The 23,048-nt window shown below is 40.9% G+C and overlaps 1 protein-coding gene across 6 annotated transcripts in view; it reads right to left on the bottom strand.

The window, feature by feature from the left end:
- The window catches only part of col12a1b (collagen, type XII, alpha 1b), a 149,016-nt gene that overhangs the window by 90,347 nt on the left and 35,621 nt on the right, over positions 1-23,048 (bottom strand). For 5 of the 6 annotated variants that reach the window (XM_042224027.1, XM_042224026.1, XM_014336010.2 and 2 more), the window contains exons 14-25: positions 18,989-19,255; positions 17,979-18,171; positions 16,255-16,379; positions 14,041-14,190; positions 13,635-13,754; positions 11,874-12,038; positions 11,542-11,688; positions 10,077-10,222; positions 7,393-7,522; positions 4,518-4,663; positions 3,440-3,566; positions 2,216-2,352 (exon numbers count right to left, since the gene is read on the bottom strand). In XM_042224027.1, the coding sequence (XP_042079961.1) occupies positions 2,216-2,352; positions 3,440-3,566; positions 4,518-4,663; positions 7,393-7,522; positions 10,077-10,222; positions 11,542-11,688; positions 11,874-12,038; positions 13,635-13,754; positions 14,041-14,190; positions 16,255-16,379; positions 17,979-18,171; positions 18,989-19,255 (1,853 nt within the window). The remainder of the gene's footprint in view (positions 1-2,215; positions 2,353-3,439; positions 3,567-4,517; positions 4,664-7,392; positions 7,523-10,076; positions 10,223-11,541; positions 11,689-11,873; positions 12,039-13,634; positions 13,755-14,040; positions 14,191-16,254; positions 16,380-17,978; positions 18,172-18,988; positions 19,256-23,048) is intronic. The other variant, XM_005929860.3, reaches the window with a different exon arrangement.

The raw sequence follows: 23,048 nt of genomic DNA on the forward strand, positions 1-23,048 counted from the left end.
ATGTGTGGGCTTCCTCTATAGAGACAAGAAGCCTTCAGCACTAATCCTTAAGAGGAGTCGAGCTGTTTTGCGTCATCTATCAGAATCTTCTGGAAATGTCAGGTATCCACAGACGGCACCATCAGCTGCCGAGTCATCCCAGACTGTTTGTCCTCTGCTGACATCCAAGTGAGAAGTTATGAGGACAGAGTGGAGCTGGGATGATGGAGTCAGGCTGGGCTGGCTGCAGCAGCCAGCGTGCTTCTGCCAGCAGACTGCGTTTCTCATAAGCACCAGGCCAACAAAGAGGAGCTGCAAGGTCGGCCGTAACTCATCACTTTCCCAGAACGAAGATATCTCTGCTGAGTAAAACTTCACCCATACGAGGCTCTCTGTGAGGCTTTATTGTTCAACGCCAACCCTCAATGACCTTACAAACAATACAAGCACTTTCAAACAGACGCAACTCTTTATTCGATGAGGGAGTGACAGCTGATACGTGCCAATGGAAAAAGATCACAGCTGCACTTACTGAGCCTGATTTAGAAAAGTTGGACGTCACGCTTCTCCTCACACATAAAGTCCTGATCGATCAGGCTCCATCGTGTGTTAAAGACCTTTTAGTATCATTTTATCCCTGCAGACCACTTCACTTTCAGACTGCAGGCATATTTGTAGTTGCAGAGTTTCTAAAAGCCGAACAGGAGGCAGAGGCCTCAGCTTTCTGTGGAACCATCTCCCCGCATCATTTCGGGAGACAGACGGCCTCTATACTATTACAATTAGGCTTTAAACTTCTAGTTAGGGCTGGGTCAGGTGACCTTGAACCATACCTTCTTCATGTTGCTATAGCAGGGGTGTCAAACTCAAATACACAGTGGGCCAAAATTCAAAACTGGAACAAAGTCACGGGCTAACATTAATATGTATTGAAATATATTTATTCCTCCAGATATAAGAATGAATCTTTTCTTATGGACTCAAACACGTTTTGCTGAAAAACTGAATATGGAACAAGCAAAGCTTAATACTAAACAATATATACATTAGCTGTATAATACCAGTAGGCCAGCTCTAATAGTAATTTGGTATGGCTTCGCGGGCCAAATGTAATTAGGCTGCAGGCCAAATTTGGCCCGCGGGCCAGAGTTTGACACCTATGTGCTATAGGCTCAGGCTGCTGGTAGACTTCCCATGATGCACTGAGCATTTCTCCTCCTCTCCTCTTTAAGTTTGTGTGTTGATGCTGATTCTACTGGGAATCTTCTTCCTGTTAAAAAGGGAGTTTTTCCTCCCCACTGTTTGCAAGTGCTTATTTTCTTAATGTTGTGAGGTCTTCACCTTATAATATAGAAGGCCTTTGAGAGCACTTTTATTGTGAAGTATGATTATATGAATAGAATGGAATCATATTGAATTAAAATAAAGACGTCCAATTTAATGCACTCTGGAAACAGACAGACATCAGTTACAGCCACTAGGTGCCCTCTCACAGACCCTTTATCGTCCATTCTGATCAGTGACTTGGAGATTGTGTAGGAGAACTGTGCGGTGCAAAAAAGTGCATAAACTCTATTGTTGGAATCAACATTCTGGTTACATTTGGTTACATTTTATTTTAAATTAAATCCTGATCTTTTCCTGAGCTTAACCAGGTAGTTTTCATGCCTTAACACAACTAAAACAGGGACATGGGGTTAAAGCCTACTTCCCCTCAACCTCCTTAAGCTGATTTTTGCTTCTTCTTTCAAACGAAAAACTCATTATTTCCTTCAATGAACAAACAATCAGCACTGAATAAGGTGACGACTTAGGAGGCCACATACTGGTGCTTTCTATGGGACGGACATAAATGGGAGGCAGGCTGGTTCTCATTTTATCACTGATTAATCTACAAATTAATATTAAAATCAATAAACTGAATTAATAGTTTTGTCCAAAATCTAAGCCTGTTCAGTTTATAATAAGTTGAAGCAGTGAAAAGCATCAAATCCTGACATTACAGAGCTGAAACCTGAATATCTAATGTATGTGCCTAGAAATGACTGTGACTAATCAATTATTTTGCGCTTTCAAACCTAGAAAGTGTAATAAACCACGACCATGAAATATATAGATCATAACTCCGCCCATAATTAAACAACTGCTGCATTAGCACTCCCTCTGAGGTTTTTCATGTATTTGTCATGTAACCCTGCAGTGGAGCTAGCACACCATCATAAAGCCACAGCTGTACCTCTTTCACTTCTCCTTCCTCAGGTTTGTAGGTGATGATGTATTTGCGGACGGGTCCAGGAGCAGCATCCCAGTTGAGCTTCATGGTGCTGTGAGTAACGTCGCTGATTCTCAGTTGTCCGGCAGCCGGCCTGGGCACTGCGGGAAGACAGGGCAAAGTAAAGGTTAACCACCCTGAGTGAAGCTCAACAACATCCCCTCACTCTCAGCATTGTTGTGAAGACATTCAAAGACACTGCCGGCTGACGCTGTGAGGCCAAAACTGAAGAGCTGAAAAACAGACAGCAGCTTATTTTTTCTTTTTTCTTTTTTTAAAGAAAGCGGTCCTGCTTTGGTTTGTAGTGCATCTGTTTTCTATCGATAAGTTCTCAATCCAAAATTTCGGAGACGAGATCCAGCTCTTATAAAACAACAGCTGACATGAAATAAAACTCCGAAACCTCTTACCTTTCCTAAAAACCATTTCTGAGAAAAAAATGATCCAGGATGGAAGTTCTGATTTCAAGTAAACACTTTAGAAAAGTGGGGGGGAGGGATTTTAAATATTTGAATTCTTTCTGAGACAGAGCGGGTCTGCGGACAGCTTTAACATAGTTGAGCTCTTTGAGGTTTGTAAGAACATGACCAGTGTACGATATGAGTTGGCTACTAAACCACTGTAGTTTACTAACCTTTCTTGTTTTATTTGTGTGGTGCTTTGCACTAACTAGTAGATATCTACTTCTATTCCTTTGTTGCTCCTGTAAAGTTTATAGATATACTTTGCTAAGAAATCTAGAAAGCTAAATATGGACATTTGCGGCTCCAGAAAATCAAGATGATGATAGATATGAAGGTAAATTGGAGGATGATGAACTAATCAGCAGCACATTGGTTCAGCGGTTAGCACTGACTCACAGACAGACGGCTCACGGTCCGACTGAGGCTGACTGTTTTATGCTTTTGGATCACTGAAAAGAACTGAAGCAGCTTCTAAAGACCTGATTCTTCCTTCAGCTAAAATACTGCTGCTGGACAGTTTTTGATGAGTTTCTAATAGCATTTTTCCTTCCATCGTGACTACTTGACACCCAGGCTGATAGCTACACTCCATCTACCTTCACCTGTCCAGTGTTTGGCTTGCTGATGGAGTTTTAATCCACCGACAATTACAGGAGCTCTGCCCCTATTAAATATCTTCAGAGATCACATTTTAAACAGTTAAAATCAGTTTAATGTTACGTACAGGTGACTCCCGTGCCCTCCAGAGGCTCGCTGGTGGCTTCTCCGTACACAGCGTAAATTCTGATGTTGTACGCTGTGTTTGGTATCAGCTGCTCCAACCGGGTACTGGTTACATCTCCAACACGTAGCTGCACAGGGACAGAGGTGAAGGAAAGTGACAGTTGGAACTAGCATACATTGAAACTGGAAGAACGGCTGAACTTGGTGTGCACAGACAAAAGAGTCGTCAAAATATTTTTTAGCATAAATAAAAACAATCAATAAGTAGCTAATAGTCCTAATGATAGTAACTTTAACAATGGCCCAGGTAACAAGTAGAATACATGGATATAACAGAGGGGTTTTGTCTCCTACACTTCAGGGTCACCATTGGGGTCTTTGAACGCAAGCCGATAACCTCACTGATTATTCATTAAACTTTTCAATATGTATCTTCTTCTTTTAAATCACACATTAAACACAAAAAAGCAAGAAAATTTTGAGAAATTTGATATAAAAGAGTCTTCACGAAATTGTATGTAAAATAACATGTGCTGCAAAGTAAGTTAATGCTCCCCTCTACTTCACAGTTGCCGCCTGATTTCCAGTAAAGACCACCTCACTGTACATTTAATCATCCTTTAAATTTTCCTCAGCTGTATAATCGCAAATGTAGGTTAACACCAAAGAGGCATTCAGTCCCATCTGTTCTGTTTATGTCATCTCGATGACTTCAGGCCATGAGCTAATCCTTGCCATTACCCAGCGTGTCTGAGGGCTCTGCTCTTCGTAGGCCTGGCCTGAGCCGGGCTGCAGAGGTCTACTTCCTCATTGTATCCACATCTGGAAGTAGTAAGGTGATGCAAGAAGAAGCCGGCTAATATCAAATAAATGTGGAAAACCTCAACACGCAAATAAAGAGATGTGTCAGATTTGTGCCGGTCTACGTGCGAGCGTCCCTGTGTTGTGGTGAATTTGTGACATTGTGGGAACATTATTAAGTTTACTTTCTCACATTGTTGGGACTGGGATCATAAATACAGTTTGCAGACCCAAACCATTGTCAGGGATAAAGTACTGTAACCTCGGTGTTCGTGTACCTCACTCTCCAGCTGAGGCTCGGAGGCATTGATGGAATTGTACAGCAGCATGTAGCCGGTGGCGCCGACTACTCCGTCCCAGCTGACCCTCATGGAGACTGAGGTCTCATCATCCACGTTCATGTTCTTCACTGTGTACAGCGGCACTGAGGGGACAGAAACAGTCAGTTTAACACACGGCACAGCCATGGGCTTCTTTGGCTTTGCTAAACAGTAACAGAGTGGACAAATCTCTGTGTTTGTTGGTTCGGGCACAGAAATTAATTCAGTTTTTCAGATTTTCTGGATTGACGCTCCTTGACCTTTTAGTTATAATATGCAGAGGTGGTTTTGGTACAATAACAGGATAATGACCCCAACAGACCCAAAATGTCCCAAAGTGATCTTAAAGCTTCGGGCTTTTGATGGCTTCTGTTTTTTCAGGATATTTTTCAGGACTTATTCGTTACTTTTTGTTGGATGTCACATAAAAAAAGCTAACCAACACGTTTCATGAAAACACAGAGATATAGAAGATAAAACCAGGTTAACACAGAAAGGTATTTGCTGAAGAAATCTGGCTTCTTGGACACACAGATGTCAAAATAGTTAAAAATTTTGAATGTGCTTTTATTTGATAAAAGATGAATAAATACAGAAGAGAAGATTTTTTTAAAAAAAATAAAAAATAAAAAAAACAGTGTGCTCCTAAATCCTGATCTTAAATAGTGCATAGTTAGAATTAATAAAGTCCATGAAACTGCAGTTCCTCTAATGGCCACTTGAGGCTCTGAAAGCCATGTTAAAAAGTCCAACTTTACTGCAGAACTAAACATGTTTACAGCCTCGGCTTTAGTCTCTATGGATATTTTCCCTGCATAACAACTGTATGGCGGGTGAACTCATCCATCTGGAAACTTGATTAGGAGCACGGCCACTTGAAATTACAGGTATCCTGATACATTACAGGCAGCTCTAGCTGATTACTGTCTGCTAGGCTCGTAGACAGTATAAAGGTGGATTTTCCCATGGAAGATCTGCACTGGCTTCACATTTCAGACTGAGAAGCTATATTCATTATTCAGGTCTATGGTTTGGCCTCACCTCTGCTGAACTGGACTTCTGATGTGTTTGTGCCTTTTGGAGCATTATTCTTGGAATTATCTGATAATATGGCTCGCTTTGTGGTACACACTGTTCAAGAAGTTTGGGCTTCAGTCTTGACGAGTGAATATTTTATCAGGCTACTTAACACTGACCAGCAGGGATCTGTGCACCCGCACAGTTTATGGACGCAGCTTTCTAACCAAACTAACTACCTTTAGCTGATGACTTAGCACCCAAGCCTCTCATCAAAATAAGTTTACTTTTAGGACCAAGAAACAAAAATGCTAGCAGGCTTCAAACCAATGGGAGAAGCTGGCTATATACGTCTTTTATTTACAGTCTATGGTAATCGCATTAAAACCCAACCTAATTTTTTTGTATTGGAAAGTGAGAAGAAAGGAGGATTAGTATTTCACACTTTTGCTTTGAAACTGGATGTAACCTTTTAAACACCCACAAATGTGTGAATTTTGGCTTTTTAAGAGTGTGGCTTTGCAAAAAAAAATCCCACCTCCTTACTGTTTTAGCACTATGTGACATCATGATATATGTCACCCCCACCCAAACCCACAGACCCCAGACCTTTATAGACACTGTTTTAAGAAGGACATTATGACCTAATCGAGTGTTAGTTTAAAAATTACAGTAAACAAAGCCACAGTGATCTGACAGCTGCTGGCCACCATAAAACCGACAGCAACACAAGAGCCAGTTATTGTTTTATGACAGTGAGAAGCCGCTTGTTGTAAAAATCAATCACACATTTTAGCACAAATAAAGGGAACTTTAAAGGACAAATGAGCAAATAAAATCACTTAGAGCTGTGCACTAAACACGTTGTTAAACTCTATCAGTTTATCTAAGATACATGCAACGACCGCAGACCTGATTAATTTTAACAGTTGCCCCATTTTTCCTACTCCAACTAACATCCGCTCTCAGGATTGCATCATGGGACTGTGTTAAACATATTTCCACCTCAGATCAGATGCTAAATATATGTAGTATAAACACAGATGCTGGACCAGATATGAAGGCGGGCAGATGACTTCCATGGATGTGTGTGAAACAGGATAATGAGCGGAGAAATCAAGCTGTTTATCTCACAAACCATATGGAAGAAATAGAACGCTTTCCCACAAATGTGAAGCACCACAATGCGATGATACTATCGGCCTTCAAACCTCCTCTTTAATCATGTCTTTGAACTAAGAGGTTTTAAAAAAATCAACAAGAATAAAAACTCAGCTCTTCTCTCAATCGGCAAGAGCCGTTTTTGAATTTTGGAGAGTGGAGAAACAATCCTGCTTAAGCCTCTGAGGTTTAAGATAGGCTATGAAGCTCCCAGCACACACTTTTAGTGCTGATGTTAATGCCAGAGGCAATGTCTCTCAGAAAGGTTTGTAAAGGCAGACAGTGCTTGATTTTATACACCTATGGCAATGGGACTGAAAGCACCTGAAATCAAAGAATAAGCTTTGTTTCTCAGTACTTTTGCCCTTGTAGTGTAGCATAGTTAGATTTAGGGCAGGGATCATCACCAATGATGACCATCATGAGATCATCATTAATGACTTAGAGCAGGGGAATCAAACATAAGGTCCAGGGGCCAGTTGAGACTTCTATCTGGCGTCTAATATTGGACTTTTGTGGATGCGAACAGGCTTTTTGCTGTCTCTGCCCCTCTTCAACTGTCCAGCCACTGCAACACCCGTGAAACATAACAGCAGTGCACACACTACGTCCGGCACAGAACAAGAAGGTACAGAGGTGAAGAGGAAATACTCACATGTGGTCTCAGTGCCCTTCAGAGGCTCACTGTTCACCTCGCCAACCACAGAGTAAACATTGACAATGTACTCGGTCAGATGCGACAGTTTCTGCAGCACTAAGGTGTTCACGGATCCGTCGACCAGCACCTGAAATGATAAAGGACTGGTTATCATTCCATAGCTGGTAAATTTCACCTCAGAAAGTCAAAAAACAGAGTGCCTGGGATCAAAAACCAAAGAAGCCTCTCTTCGTGATGTCATTAAAACTTTTATCTGTCTTTTCACCGTTGGATAATTGTAGTCTGTTGAGCCTGAATCTATTGTGCTGGTGGGAAAGTCCTCGTGCGGGATGTTCAACTTGGCTTTGAAATAGCGTCACATTCCTGCACTATTCTGCTGGAAAATCAAACCCAGCCGAGAAATAACAAACAAACACAAAGAGTCTGCAGCTTCTCAGGCTGGTGGACTCTTCAGTTTGGTAATCTGGAAAATATCTCCCTCTTATCAAGTTATTTGTGTCTGTGATTGATTAAGCTCAACCTGTTTCCAATGGATCTCGACCACAGTTTTTCTTGACTCCACTGGTGTGACCTTACCTTAATCTTTATTGAATCAGACACTCAAGATTATCAAAATAGGATGGGAAACAAGCTGATACATTCTCTTTATTTATTTATTTTTTAGCACAAACTTTAGATTTAATTTACTGGAAGCAACCATAAAGATATATTTGTTTGCAATGTGGAGCCAGGATTATACTTGCTTGCAGAGCAGTGAACCCTTGCTCTGGTGAAGCCACTGTGATCTGTAATGTGCCTATAATACCTATAAGATCTCTCAGTATGATCATCTGCTTTGTAACAGATGAACATACTTCAATACATTAAAATAAAAAAAGGTTTATTTTGCAATAGTTTTTCTGGTCCAGCCCACCTGAGTTTACATTGGGATACATGCAGCACATTAACTAAAGGGAGTTTCAGCTGATATAAACACTTACGTCACATACCATGCTATTGTGGGTTAAAACTAGCTGATAATGACCAATAACATACACACACACACACACACACCATACGAGCAACTCCAAACACAGGGGTAATCTTCTTAATCGTGTATTATTTTTCCTGACACAGAGATCAGATTGAAAAGGACCCAAGAGTAAAAGTTTAGACATTTAATATTTGTGCTGGTTTTTCATGAATGTACGTGTTTGTTTTTCTTGTGTCCTGCTTCCTTCTGAGCTGTCACAGTATCAGTCATTCGCTTATCATAATCCAAGGACTTGATGTTCACAATATTGGAAATTTGAGTTATAATAATAATAATTTTAGAGTCAACTTTACTTTGTTTATTGTGTACTTCTTTTCTTCTTTCTGGCAAATGATGACACTCTAAATATGAGACTGTGTAACCAAACCTTTAAAAAAATAACAATTACATAGTTTTGTTATAATGATATCAATCCTAGCATCAGGTTTTCAGAGACAAATCCACTCATCGATTTTTAGTGTCTTTGCCTAAAACAGCAGCTGCACGGGTTGATCGTACATTTTTAAGACTTAAAATTAAGCCAAGAACACACTTCACTCACCGCACAGCCCCTTCTTTGTCTATTAATTTAACACATTTCTATTTTTCCTTTTGAATATACACAGTTATATACGAGTTCCACCTCGTGGCAGCACACTATGGCCTCTTTGCTGACCCTCCTTGTAATGGGCTGAAGTGGGTGTAAATCCCAGCAGATAAGGTCTGCACTAATACCCAACGCTGTTCAAGCAGTCCAATGTAAACATGTTAATGAAAAGTGGCTGCAGGGGAGGCATCCTGGCTCAGTGTGAATCTATAACATTAAACCAAATAGATGGAGTGAAATCATCGCAGGCTCTGCCTGACCAGAGCCAGTAAAGGGTCCAGTAACATGTTTTTAAAGACACAACTGACAACAGATCACGTCTAAACTCAGCGTAGGTTCAGTAAACCAGCCAGGATCCACATTTCAGATCCTGGGGGCCACCTAAAGTGCAGTTTTGAATAAAAGCCAGACCTGGGTGTTTGGAAACTCACCCGAGAGTCTGTTTTTGTGTGAGGGAGGGCGGGAGGGAATTTAGCGTTAATTAGTCTGTTTTTGTGCAACTGTCATTATCTGAAATTTACAGGAAGCTGTGGTTTTGGTTTCCTATAAACAAACAAAAGAATTATCTAATTAGCTAATAGGAGCCAAAGGGAATTAATAAGAAAACAAGTTGCTGTTTGATATTCAGAGAATGATCCAACAGCTGGCAAACATAAAGTTTACCGTCACAGGAAGCAGACTGAGCGGATTCTTCTAAGTCCTGTAAAATACTCCAATTATCTGAAGGTCTTTTGACCATTTAGAGATGGAACAATAGAATGGATACCAGACAACAATGACATAACCGACTTTATACCGAAACCAGGTGGAGGATGCGAAGAGGAAAAAATAGGGTACTGCCTCTCTCCTCATTTATCCTCATCATACCTTTAAACAGTGTGTTATGTTCGAGATTGCTTTAGATCATTTTCTTGGAGCGTATCTTTTGACTTTAATTTCCTGTTTCCTCATCTCTATCTCCTTACTTTAGTTTTTTTTTATGTCAATTAAATTTTATTGTGACTGGTATCTGACGAGTTAAACCTTGTTGCCTGGTTTTAGAGAGGGTGAGCTTCATCTCACCTCCTCGGTGGGTCCCCCGGCCGCCATCACGTAAGTGACGCGGAATTGGTCCACGGGACCGTCGGGTGGAGTCCAGGTAGCGCGGAAAGAGCTCTGCGTCACCTCCGAGGTCACCAGGTTGGTGGGCGCTGCCACTGACTCATCATCTGAAAAGAAACAAACGGCACAGATATTGGGATCCACAAATCTGCCCTCGCTCCTCTGACAGTAAAGCTCCTGGCCGGCTGCTTCATTTAAAAACTGGTTTTCTCCGGCTCAGCTGTAAATTGTTTCCTCTTAAAATTGATTTACAGACATAAAGTACGTCCACTACGAAAGTTTCCATCAGATGCTTGGATGTGTCGCAACGTCCTTTGAAGGTCTGAAATAATTGAGACTGTCAGGCAGAGCTGAGTCAAATATATCTACAAATTTATCATTTTTGCTTTTATCTTTCAGCCAAGTCTGGATAATGTTGATCTGTAGATAATAAAACACTCAAAGTAATCTCTACTCTCTACTTGTCAGCAGCCATTAGTTTCATCTCTCAAGCTGTACCAATGAAGAGGATGTCTTTGATTTAGACTAAAAGTTTTTGTCAGCAGATTTCACAGGCTCAGGTTCTTGTAAAACCTGCTGAAAGCCTGCGGGAAAATAAACACCAATGTCTGATTGTCCATGTTAAAAACTGTTTTTTTTTTAAACTGTGATGTTTCCACCACCACAGTAATTTTAAAGAATAGTTTGTACAAAGAGCTGTGAGCTGCTATTTACTTGTGAAAATGTACAGAGCTTTAAATCTTTAGCTAAAGCGTACCATATCGCCATGTTCTGCGGCATTTTCATGAGCAGGAATAAGAAGTTTATGATGAAATTGTAATATTTAAATCACACTGCTTTGGACTTTCTGCTTCATTTGTTTTAAATTCTGCCAATGCATACTGTATGTGTTTGCCTTGTCATACCAAGCCGCATTTCCACTAGTGTCCACTTGAGGCAGACTCAGACTGAGAGTCAGTCCCTATAGACTGCCATGATAAAATGTCCAACTTTACAGCAGAAATAAAGAGATTCACAGACCGATACAAAAAACACCCCAGCTTTGGCCTGTGGATGTTTTCCCCTTTCGGATGGTGCAGACACAAGCGGTCGTAGCTGCTAGCCCTGCTCGGCTTCACCTACGCTAATTCAAATCACTGAAGTAGACCTCTAGAACAGCTTTGTGCTGCTGGCACTTCTTGGAGCATTTTAATGGAACTATCTGCTGTGTGGTTAATTACACTAACAGACTGTCCCAGAAGTCTGTACTTCAGTTTTGGTGAGTTTGTAGCTCATAGCAATACTTAGTTTATGTTTATGTCCATGGATGCACCTCGATAACATTAAATAATTAAGATGACCTGATTACTCACATATTTTATCTTTTAGTTAGCGCTCATTAGCAGGTATCTGTGCCAGTGTTCTGAGCATGTGACATCTTCCCTACCTGAGCCCTTAACGCTGTTGCACAGGTTTTCAGAGAGTTCGTCAACAATGTCCAGCAGGAACTTGAAGTCGTTGACGTTGTACATGTGAATGTCATCTGGGTCAGAGGCGATGGACCTCAGCTCATTCTCATCAGCGTTTTTTACACCTGTGAGAAAAATAAACCATGAGTTTGATGAAGGAAGATGACTAAAGTGGCTGCTGGTTGATCATTTTCAGCCCATTCTAGTAAAGTCAGGTACTTTTTCTGCTTCGCTGCACGCAGGTAGCAATCATCTAAAAGTTCAAACGTGTTTTAATTTCCTTTTCTTTAAACCAGTGAAGCTCACTCACCAATAGCATAGAGCTCAATGTCGCTGTCTCTCAGGTTCTGTGAATTTACGATGACTTCATCCTGGGATTTTCCATCAGTGATCAGGACGCCTATTTTGCGGGAGTCTGGACGCAACCCCACGTTGGGTTTGAAGTTGTTCTGAAGGATGAAGTTCAGAGCCATTCCTGTACCACAGTGAGGAAGAAGTTTCAGTTATGTGTGCAGATCACAAAGCACTGCATGCTGCTTTTCTGTTGTTTAACCCCTCTGAAACTAACCTGACCCATCAGAAAGCTTACAGCTGGATCGTGTGATACTAAATATGTCCATTATCAAGGACAGGAATCGAGAACTGGTTCTATCGACCCCACTTATTCGTTGCTCTTGCACACACGCCACAGTTAGCTGATTTCAGTTCACGTGCCAGAGGTGGAAAACAGTGCCACAGTCTAAGAGCGTTGATATGGACATTACTTTTATTTTCATTGGACAAAAGGACAAGAGTGTGATGGTAAAATGGAGACTGCATCTAGAACAAACAGCTGTTAAATTATGCTGCTAACACAACTTCGACTCTTTGCAAGCATCTGCACAGACAGTGTCGCGGCCTTTTACGTTCCAAACACCAAAAAAGTCCAAGAAAAGGCCGTGGGTGGCAACGGGAGGTTTGTTTTAGAACGCACTTCTGACTCCATTGTTTAAAAATCATGTGGTTTATTTCGTGCAAAATTATAAACAAAAAGCAACCAAATAACTTCTTAAAACTTAAAATTAAACGAAAGTTAACTTAATTTGCTTTAACAACTTCAAAAGTGGTCAAAAAATCATTTTCTAACCCTCCCGTCTTCCCATCTGACATTTGGCAAACAAAAAACGAAAAACCTCTTTACCACACCCATCCAGGGTGCTCTTAATCTCTTGATTAATGGGAGGGTCCATAAGCTAATAAACCAATCACTTTCCAAAAGCTTCTCCAATAAAATTAATTACAAATTTACATAACAAAACCAGGTCAGAATATTCTTACACCTTTAAAGAAAAAACAAAAATGAATACAAATGGCATTTTATAAACATTCAACAAAAATGGCCACAACAGACAGCATGCTAACACTAAGCTAGCCAAGAACTCAGAGTGGAAGCTGAGTGAATTCTGACCCCAACTCAGTAGGCAGATGCTGAACTTCAACAGGTAACAAACTGATGAGTAGCCTTTCTACCTATTCACTGTGATCGCTTTAAAGTTAAACCCCTTATTAATCTGTGTGTCTGTCTATGAGTGGTAGGTTTGGATTTACATGGAAGACCATCATGTTATAGTAGATCAGCTTTTCCTTCCAGCTGTTCAATGCTAAGCTCAGCTGCTGCTTCCAGTGTTTTGTCACTATTAACTTGTACTACTTCTGCTTATATCTTCTCAACTGAGTAATAAAATAAAAGTCTTGTTGAATTATTACCGTCTATGCTTAGTGTGTCTCGCCTCGCTCTAACACTCCATGCTGCATCTTATTAACTTTGTGTCTACTCTCTCCGGTAGTTTGTCCATCGTCTTCCTCACACCTGTCTGAAGTTTCTTCCTCTTAAAAGTGAGCTTTTTGTTCTCCACTGTGGCTGAGTCTCACACCAAGGGTTTGGCCCCAGTATGTAAAGTGCTTTGAAATTATACTTTATACTTTGTATACGTTGTGATTTGCCACAGTATATAAAAATGAATCAATTTGTCTCCCACACTGGCACCCAGGTCAGTGAGAGCTGGGCCAAAGTACTAAAAAAAAAAATCACCTGTCATGGTGTTTCCTCCTTTATATGGCAGGTTGGCAACAGCATTCATCAGGGATTCTTTGGTGGGGTGGGCGTTCAGGTGCCATTCAGTCTTTGGGTCACCGCTGTACTGAGCCAGACCTGCAGAAAATACAACACTAAGGATACAACCACTCTGATTTGGTGTAAAACAGCTTATTTCAGATACAGGATGGGGTTAGATTGAACTGTTACTCACACAAAGCTACTCTAGTAAATTCCCAAAATTAAAATATGGATCTAGAAATGAGCACAATATCTTCCATTGAGGTTTAAAGATACCATTAAGGGAGGTTAAGGTTAGGCGAATACCAAGAGACAGTTGTCTGAAAGAAAACATCCCTCCATGTGACTCATGTCGTTATAGTAACAATAGTGAAAGCTTTACCAATCTGGACTCTTTCTGGGCCGATGTCAAACACGCTGACCATGCGACCAATGAAGCTGCGGATGGTTTTGAAGTTAATGCGTCCAATGCTCCAGGAGCCGTCGACCAGCAGCACGATGTCGGCCTTCGCTGTGGTCTTACACTGAGCGTCTGTAGAGACGGTGGTGTTGGGAGGAGAGGAGGTTAGTCAGACACCTGGTACACAACAGATACCCACCACAAGTGTCTGTTTAGTCTTACTGTGCGAGGGAAAAGTGTGAAAGAGTGAGAGGAAATGCATCAGGAGGAGAGAGGAGTAAGCAGTACATCACGAAAACTCTCACAATCACAAGATGCTTAGACAACAGATTTACATTATGTAACACAAATAATTCACACGTTGTGTAACAGCTGTCAGTGCAGAATTAAGAGCTCTCTTCATGGTCTTTTTTTCTCTCTGTGTCTTTCTTCCAGCACAGCAAGACACTCGGGGTGTTTTGTGCTGCTGTAGTCTCAGCAGCGATTAGCCTCTCCCATACTGTGATCTACGAGGCCTCCTGCTCCCTGAAGTTACTGCGCATTCCTGCTCCAGGCACCTGTAGGGGGTGAAAAATGGCCGCTCGTCCATGTTTTTAGGACGACACGCCCAGCAGTTAAAAACAGGGTGCCTGTGTGTGTGATTAAAAAGATGAGAGGAGACGAGCAACTTCATTTTTTAGCAGGCAGCAGAAACAGATGCTTGATGCTCGAGTTGGATGCTTGGCCGCGGTCTGTCTGAGTTATACCACCGCCAGTAAACAACGCGCTCATGTCCCGGTGCCGTTTATTAATAAAAACAGATGTCATAAACAGAGGCAGCTTTCATAGGTTTCTAATAAGCTGCAGACAACTGTTGGAATCAGTGTCTCTGAGGAGGAGCAAATGAAAATTCAGCCCAGTGCGTCTGTGTCCTGCCGAAACCTGTAGCAGCTCCGAATTGTTGTTGCTTTTGTGTCTAAGCTTCAGTTGAAGGAACTGTGTGGTGTTACTATAAACAAGATGCTTGAAAGTTTCAGAAAATGCAAATAACTATTTCTGGAGTTGAGATTATTTGCATAAAAGATGCTGTTTGTTTACAAGTAAACAACAGTAACATGAGTCTGAACCTGTATATCTCCACTAAGGCTGAAAGCTCCCTGTGCAGCATGCATGAGATGAGATCCTTCCAAATTACTTTGAAATGTTTTCTTCAGATTTACATGATGACTCAAAATTGTTCTTGGTTCAATCTGATACATTTTTGTGATGACAAAATCTCCAGTTGTTGCTCCAAGTTGTAATTTCGACTGTAATCCTGCTATTAAACAGGCAACTCGTCCAGAATTGACAGAAAACCTGCCCTTTTATGTTTGCGATGACACACACTTCACCCTCACTTTTTCTCTCACTCTCCTTTGTGGATGCAATTAGCATTGAAGGTTAACGTTTTCATTAGCCAAATCCTGAAAAGATGCTTGGAATCACGTTTTCTCGCTTCAATGTCAGATTTTTCCAGTTTTGTGTAAAGAGCAAAATTTAAAAAGGATTAAATTTAATGGACAGTAAAAAATAATGTTTCTGCAGCATATTAAGGACGCATTAAAGACCATATGGACCTGTCAAAAACACTGAATTAAAGCCTGCTCTGTTAGAGCTGCAGTTCAGTAAGCAAGGATCTTGGAGTGGCCTGGTGCGTTCCCTGCTCAGTGGGCAGTCGGTCACCGTGTCTGCTTCGCATTACAGCAGGAATTTCTGCTGCGGATCAGCACCTCCTCGGGGTCTGATGGGAAGCATAACATTTTCCTAGCTGCATACATCCCTCCAGCATCGAACCCTCTGGATCATAAAAAAGTCTAACTGCTTATGGCAATGCCATTAAAGCTCAGTGCTTGCAGCATGTGAGGGGGTCATTTGTGCAGTTCATATATATATTCATGTCAACACCTGATCGCATGTAACTCTGCTCCACATTACACTCCCACTAACAGTAGGGAGGTGAGAAAATGTGAGCCAAGCATCTCTAAATAATTTCAATGAATCGTAATCATCTGTGCCGAGTTTCAGTCCCACAGCGACAGCGATTTCAATTCCCTGTGATAACATATAAATCAAAGTTTTGGCACTAATCTGAGCGACACTTCAACGTCAGAGATCAGAGAACGTCTGCTCTGCAGGCCTGCTAACGAGCGCAGAGAGAAGTTTGTTGTCGGCTTTTACCAGAAAGAGTGACATGAGGAGATTCGGGTTCATCCTTGAGAGTCGTCTTTTCCTCTCCTGCAAGAGGCAAACTCTCTCCTCCATCAAACATCCCAAACACAGCGACAGAGTACTTTGTTCCTGATCTGAGGATAAAGGGGAAAAGAGACAAACCGCAAAGATCATCAGCAAAAAAAAAAAAAAATCATCAGCTTATAAGCAGTGAACCCTCTACTAATATTAACTTTTTAACTTATTAACTTTTTTTTAACCAAAGACGTGGAACTTTACGAAGTTGTTTCATGTCAGTGGTGAAGCTTTGCTGCTTCCCTCAGTTCTAAGCAATTTTGTACAGCATAAACAATCAGATGACATCATAGCTGGTGGAGGGTGTGCTGAAACCTAAATGTTTGACTGCAGTCAGATTCGCAGCACTGGTTCAAGAATAAATGTTAGTTTGAAAGCATAACAAAGCTTTATTTGATTTATTAAGGGTTGAATTCCAAACTAAGATGTAACTTTACCCCTCAAATTTCAAATGAAGAGATTCCCTTTGAAGGTCCGAGTAACACTGAACAAAAACAATGTGTTTGTGTTCAGTGTTACTCAGACAATGCTAATAGCCAGATTTGGGAGGTTTTACCTGCCTGCTGTGATCAGAATATAATCTGAAATCACTGCACACAATGTAGTCTACAAAAGTTTATTTTTGGAAAAGCTTTACAGCTTTTGCTACTGTGCATCAACCTTGTACCATGTATTCAGCTAGCTAAGCTGCTACCTAAACATTAGCACTGTTTATGTGTTTAACAGTCTAAGCACAGAAAAACAGCTTCCCCACATCAAAATTAATGATTTTTGTGCAAACATTTACATTTCTATTAGTCTTTGTGCAATCATGCTGTAATAATTCAATTCCATTTTATTATTATTTTATTTATATGACGCCAAATCACAACAACAGTCGCCTCAAGGCGCTTTATATTGTAAGGTAGTAATATAGAAGAATACTGTAAAAAAAGGTCCTGTACTGTATCCAGGTCCCTACAGCCTTCCAATAGGAACCCATAACCCCAATCTGTATTTTCATAGCAAGTTGATAGAATCAGTATCTAACATGTATCTCTTATCTTTAACCACATTAAATATTTTTTTCACCACAGCAGATGATCTGCCTCCATCTCCAACCCTCTGCATGTTCTCCATAAAACTCGTCTTCCTCTTTTCATCCTTTCATCTCTACCATACAAAGAAATATTCATAAGTTAACAGAAATGCTGCTGTCTTCTCTGGGCCTAAGCTCATTTAAAATAGAAAAAAACAAAGAGGAAAACTTTTCTGTGGTCTGACGAATCAGAATTGGAAATCTTTTGGGAAACACGGACACCGTATTCTCCAGACTTAAGAGGAAAGAGAGCATCTGGCATGTTATTGGCATTCAGTCCAAAAACCTGCATTTGAGCAGCTAGAATCCTCTATCAGACAACAATGGGACAACAGTCCTCTCCCAGACATTCAGTAGCGGCTCTCCTCAGTTCGCAGATATTTAACTGCAACTTTCCCTGATACTACTGGGTCAAACTACTTTTCTGGACCAAATCCTATTGTTGACAAGTTATAGAATTTATGAGTTCTGTTATCATAGTGTCCATTTAAGCCTTTTCCTGTTGACTGTCTTCTATATTTGATGTTTCCTTTTAAATGAAATCCTCTGCGTATGCCATAAAATAACTCTGAAAGCTTACCTGAGTTCCTCTAGAACAACTGTGTTATCATAGGGGCCAACAAGGAGCTCCTCAAGGTCAATATCATTCCCTGTGGGGTGAAAGGTGACTTTGTAGCCCCTGACTTCCCCAGGTGCTGGATCCCAGGACACTCTGAAACTGGTCCTGGTGGGCTCTGAGGTCAGAAGGTTCCTGGGACTCTTGTACGGTGACACTGAAATAGAAGAAATCAGCAGGAAATTCAGGACAAACTAACCTAGAACTAAACTCGACACAACTCCAACTCTTGGTGAAAGTTTTTAAGGATCAGCCACGCCACATTCAAGCCAGTTTCTCATTAGTCCATAATACAATTCCTTGAACCCAGTGTCGACCGTTAGGAAGCCCAGTGTCATGCTGTGTGTTAGTAATGCTAGCGTGTGATTGAGCACGTGTTTATCTGTGATTTTAGTGTTCTTGTGAGGAGGCGCTGCAGCACCTGTGGTGTGAAAAATACTCCTCTTGACAAGTAGTTTAAACTTGAAGTCAGTCCATGACATTTTTGGTGGGAAAACGGGGAAAAAAAATCTGCAACTTGGAACAAAGAAACATATTTTTTTCCAAGGCACCGTGACTTGGTGTGAGGTTTCTCTGAGAAAGTGTGAATAAATCATCAAATATACCAGGTTTATTCACTGCCTGGAAAATACAGACAATTCTCTAGTTAACTTCAGCACTGAGGATTAAACCATGGAGGCTACACATCCTCACACATCCTTAGAGTGAGCCTCAGATTTACTTTTTCTCATTATGTAAAAGCTCCTCTAAAATTAGAGCAATATAACATGAAAACTTTCTTACAGGAGTATTTTTTCTTATAAAAAATGACTTTAAATGAGTGACTATGTGCCCATTGCATCCAGCACCTGAGCTAAACTCATCCACCAGCAATCATATTTTTAGACTGAGCACAGGTATAAACGTCTTGGCTAAGATGGACATGTTTCTGCAGTGTGCTGTCTCTCAGAGGGTTGAATTATGGACCAACGTACGTGTCGTTCCTACTCCTTGCCTTGCTTTTCCTTCCCTGCGCTTGTAGATGGGCAGAACGGTGATATTGTATGTGGTCGCAGGCTTCAGATTCTTCATGATGGTAGAAGTGGCCTTTGCAGGGATTTTCTGGACCACTTCTTTGCCTCCATTGTGGGGAATGTACTTCAGCCGGTAGTTGAGCAAGTTGCCCGGCGCCGGCGTCCACGTGACTCTCATGGTTTTCTCTGTCTCGTCTGACACTCTCAGTCTTTTCCCATCTGCAGAGCCTGAAAACATAGAATGCACTTTTAATACTGCAACAACATAATTCAGTATCATTAAAGAGAAACTAGTTGTACCAGTTCCCCTTTAAATTGTTCCTGGGAAAACCTAAACAAAGTATATTTGACTTATCCAGGGTTTGTTTTAAAGTAGAAACCTGCAGGGCTGAAAAATGCTCAAATCTGCAGTTCCCCCGATGCCCACTTGGGGCTGGCTCCAAAAACGAGTCAGTCCCCACAGACTCCCATGTTAAAATCTCCAACAGCTGAAATAAACACATTTACAGCCTGCTCCAAAAACAGTTTTGGCCTCTAAAGCTCATTTCTCTCTTTATGACACACGTATGGAAGAAGATTATTTTTTCTTTACTTGCCCCGTTTATATTTTATTGAAGTTTAAAGTTGAGCAAAATGGTAAATGGCTCATGGTTATGGTATCACTGCCTTTTGGAACAAATTTAATGCATAATGACAAATAATGTGGCTTATTGTGGCATTAACTGAACTAACAGCCCTTCTACTAAGTCTATGTTTTAGTTTTATTTAAGTGAAATTCTTGTGTTTCTAGTGTTTTATTCATGCTACTTAGCAATAATTAGTTTAAGTCTATGGACACAGCTTCACTCCACCATCTCCTCTAAACATGGTCCCTTCTGGCTTCATGAAAACTCAGCTGGTAATGCCATTATGTTAAAATCAAGGGTTCAAAATAGATCCTACAAATTAGTGGGTGACATCAATGTGAGTTTGTCCACCTCGATGTCAATATTTTTAGACTCAGGCCTTTTTATCCAGGAAGTCTCTGCACAGAGCCAGGCTCTGTTTTAAAGGCTGCCAATCACAGCACACACACTGAAAAGGCAATCCCATATGATGTTTTTAATTAATTATTTCATTTGATTTGTCATGCACCTTAGTTATTTCTGCTTTCTCCTTACTTTATGTTCCTACTATTATCTTTCCCAGTGTTCATTCCTTGCCTCTTGTGTGTGATCTTTGACCTCTGCTGTTGCCAAACTGCTTGTAAGTCTGTGTGCTTTCTTTATTTTTGGAACGCTGGATAGTTTCTGCTCTTTGTCTTACTGCCTGTCCTCAGTCTGCACCAGCTGCTCCTCGGTGTCCGACCTCTGTTCTATTTACTAAAACCCGGATTCAGGATTTTTACCTGCTAGAGATTTTGTCCTGTTAAAATTGAATTTAATAGAATCTGATAAAATGAAATTTACTTGATTGGTGTACATTCACTTTATACCAAGCATATTTTCCATAATGATTCATTATTAAATTAACCTATGATTTTATACATTTTACTCACAATTATTGGGTGAAGGATCATTGTTTGAGTCTGTATAGCTAAAATTGTGATCTCAGCTGGTCTTCCCACCAGGCTTGAACCAAGACCCAGCTTTATATAGATAATAATGCACAGCCACTCCAGCGGAGCGCAAAAGCCGGACGTGAGAAGCATAGGTTCACTTTCAGCCTAAAGCTCTCTTCATGTAATGTACTTTTTGCCACATTTCATGTCCTTCAAAAACACTCAGCATTGCTGCCATAAAGCTCACTCAATATTTCTTTATCTGAACCATTCCAGCAATCATCTCTTCTTTCGGCCACGTGAGGTATCCCTCTGTATTCCCTCAGTCGTCGTTAGCATTCATAACTGCGGGCCTAAATGTTGAGTAATACCATCAGCTACCTGCCAGATGTAATTGGCTGTAAATTAGGCTTTCACCCAGAAGTGATCGGTTGGGAGGAAATGGTAACCACATTTTCCTTTTTGCTCCGAAACAACAGAGAAGCCCTGTGAATTAAAATTAAGTCATTCTGACAATACTGCGAGCGATTACAAAAACTCTGTGAGGAAATAATATGTATATTTAATGATCCCGGGGAAAGTTTTTCAAACTACTTGATTTCACTCTGGAGGATTTTTATAGGTGGAAAAAAATACTGAATCCAACTTCTCTGTGTGTTGATGGATTTAAACAAATCTAAAGCAGGAGATTCAAATTTCCTGCTGGAAAGATGCAGAGGGAGAGCATGAAGTAAGATGCGATAGTTTATCTGTGCCTTCTTTGTTTCGGGTGGCCCGTGTGTGTGTGTGTGTTTAATTTCCCATGTGTGCAAATGAAATGAGGGACGCGTTGACATTTTTAGAGAGTGCCTCAACTCGGACACAATAAGTGAGCGTGCAGTTCACAGGACACCCACGCTGTACTCGTGTTATTGCTGAGAACGCAGCACAAGCAAAGCTGCCACCGCGCTGCAGCTTCGCTTTAAATCTCGGCCTAAAAATAATCTACACTGAAAATTTTAATTTCAATTTGGACGGCTTTCACCAACCAGGAACCAGAAACCCGTTGGAGAGTGCCAACTGTGTGATTATGTAAGAAATAGATTTTTTTTTCCTGACAAAAGGAAGCATTGAATCTGTTTTGGCTCACGTTCACTTGCAATCAGAACAGCGAGCTTCAGCCAAATGTCTGAAAATAGTGAGGGCGTCCTTGACTTCCCCTCTGAGGGTTAAAAACACGGGTTCGTGGCCTGAACGCTGCCTTTTAAACATCTGGACTGATGCTAACCAGATGATCTCAGAGTAACTAATCACTGTGATCTCAAGCAAGGCACTTTAACCCCCAAATAAAGATTATTTATTCATTCAAAGACAGGAGGATACACAGGTAAGGGTAAATTTCAGGTGATAAGAACTGATCTCAAAATCAGATCTGCTTCTGCCAGAGAGAAGAAAAGTTTCTGGAGTCCTTTTTAAAAATGTATAAATTGTTAAACACGACTGATATCCCCAAGCAGCCCTCATGTTGCTCAAAGATGACTTTTTTGGCACCAAATAAAACACGAACTACATCTGAAGTAACTCATTACTCACCTTATTATACAGACTACCCTAAATAGTGAGTGTGCCATTGTAGTCTTCACCCTATATATGTTTAGAGTTTAGCTTTACTCTAAACAGTTCACTTAAAGTATCCCACAACGTACTAGGAAAAGTAATGAAGTCCAGCTGATGGTCACTGCCCAAGAGGCAGACACACTGTGATGTGCCAAAAGCTGCTGATCTTGTTTACCATGACCTTTATGGTAATTTCATAACTTATTAAATCAAGTCATTTAATCTTGAAGTCTATTCAAACATTTGACAAGTCTGGCTGCTTTTGTTGCACAAAATGAGTTTTACAGGGAAAACAATGGTCTGAAGCGTTTTCCCAGTGTTTCCCAGCTCCGTATTTGTTTAGTGTGACATGGGTTAGGGTGAGGTGTTAGGGTGGACTCAACATGAAAACACTTGGAGGGTTAATGTGTGTTAACAGAATATTGGACTGGGGAACTTGGGCCCAAAGATGCTCCAACCCAGAAAGAAGACACATTACAAGCTGCACTAATGATCTTTTCTTTTCATCACTCTGCTGCCAGATTTTGTGAGTATGTGCCGCTGACAAACAGACAGCTCCAGGGAAAAAAGCTGACCCCCAAAAAATGCCTTTTGTATCTTTGTGGCTTGTAACAGAAGGGCCAAATATTTACTTGTGCGACTGCGGGAAGTGAAGCTGCAATCATCAAGACTAGGGATGGGTATCGTTTAGGTTTTATCCGATACCGGTGCCAAACCGGTACTTTTGAAACGGTGCCGGTGCTTAAACGGTGCTCGAACCGGTGCTTAAAGAATGGAGAACACAAAATTGGTCTAAAAACCTCTCATGTTCAGCTGTTTTTTTGTGAAAAGATAACAATGTTAGCCTTTTCTGCAGCTATGGGGCATATATGGTATCACTCTTGG

This window comes from Haplochromis burtoni, unplaced genomic scaffold, assembly GCF_018398535.1.
Source record: "Haplochromis burtoni strain Fernald_Lab_line unplaced genomic scaffold, NCSU_Asbu1 Contig_126, whole genome shotgun sequence".
NCBI classification, from domain to species: domain Eukaryota; kingdom Metazoa; phylum Chordata; class Actinopteri; order Cichliformes; family Cichlidae; genus Haplochromis; species Haplochromis burtoni.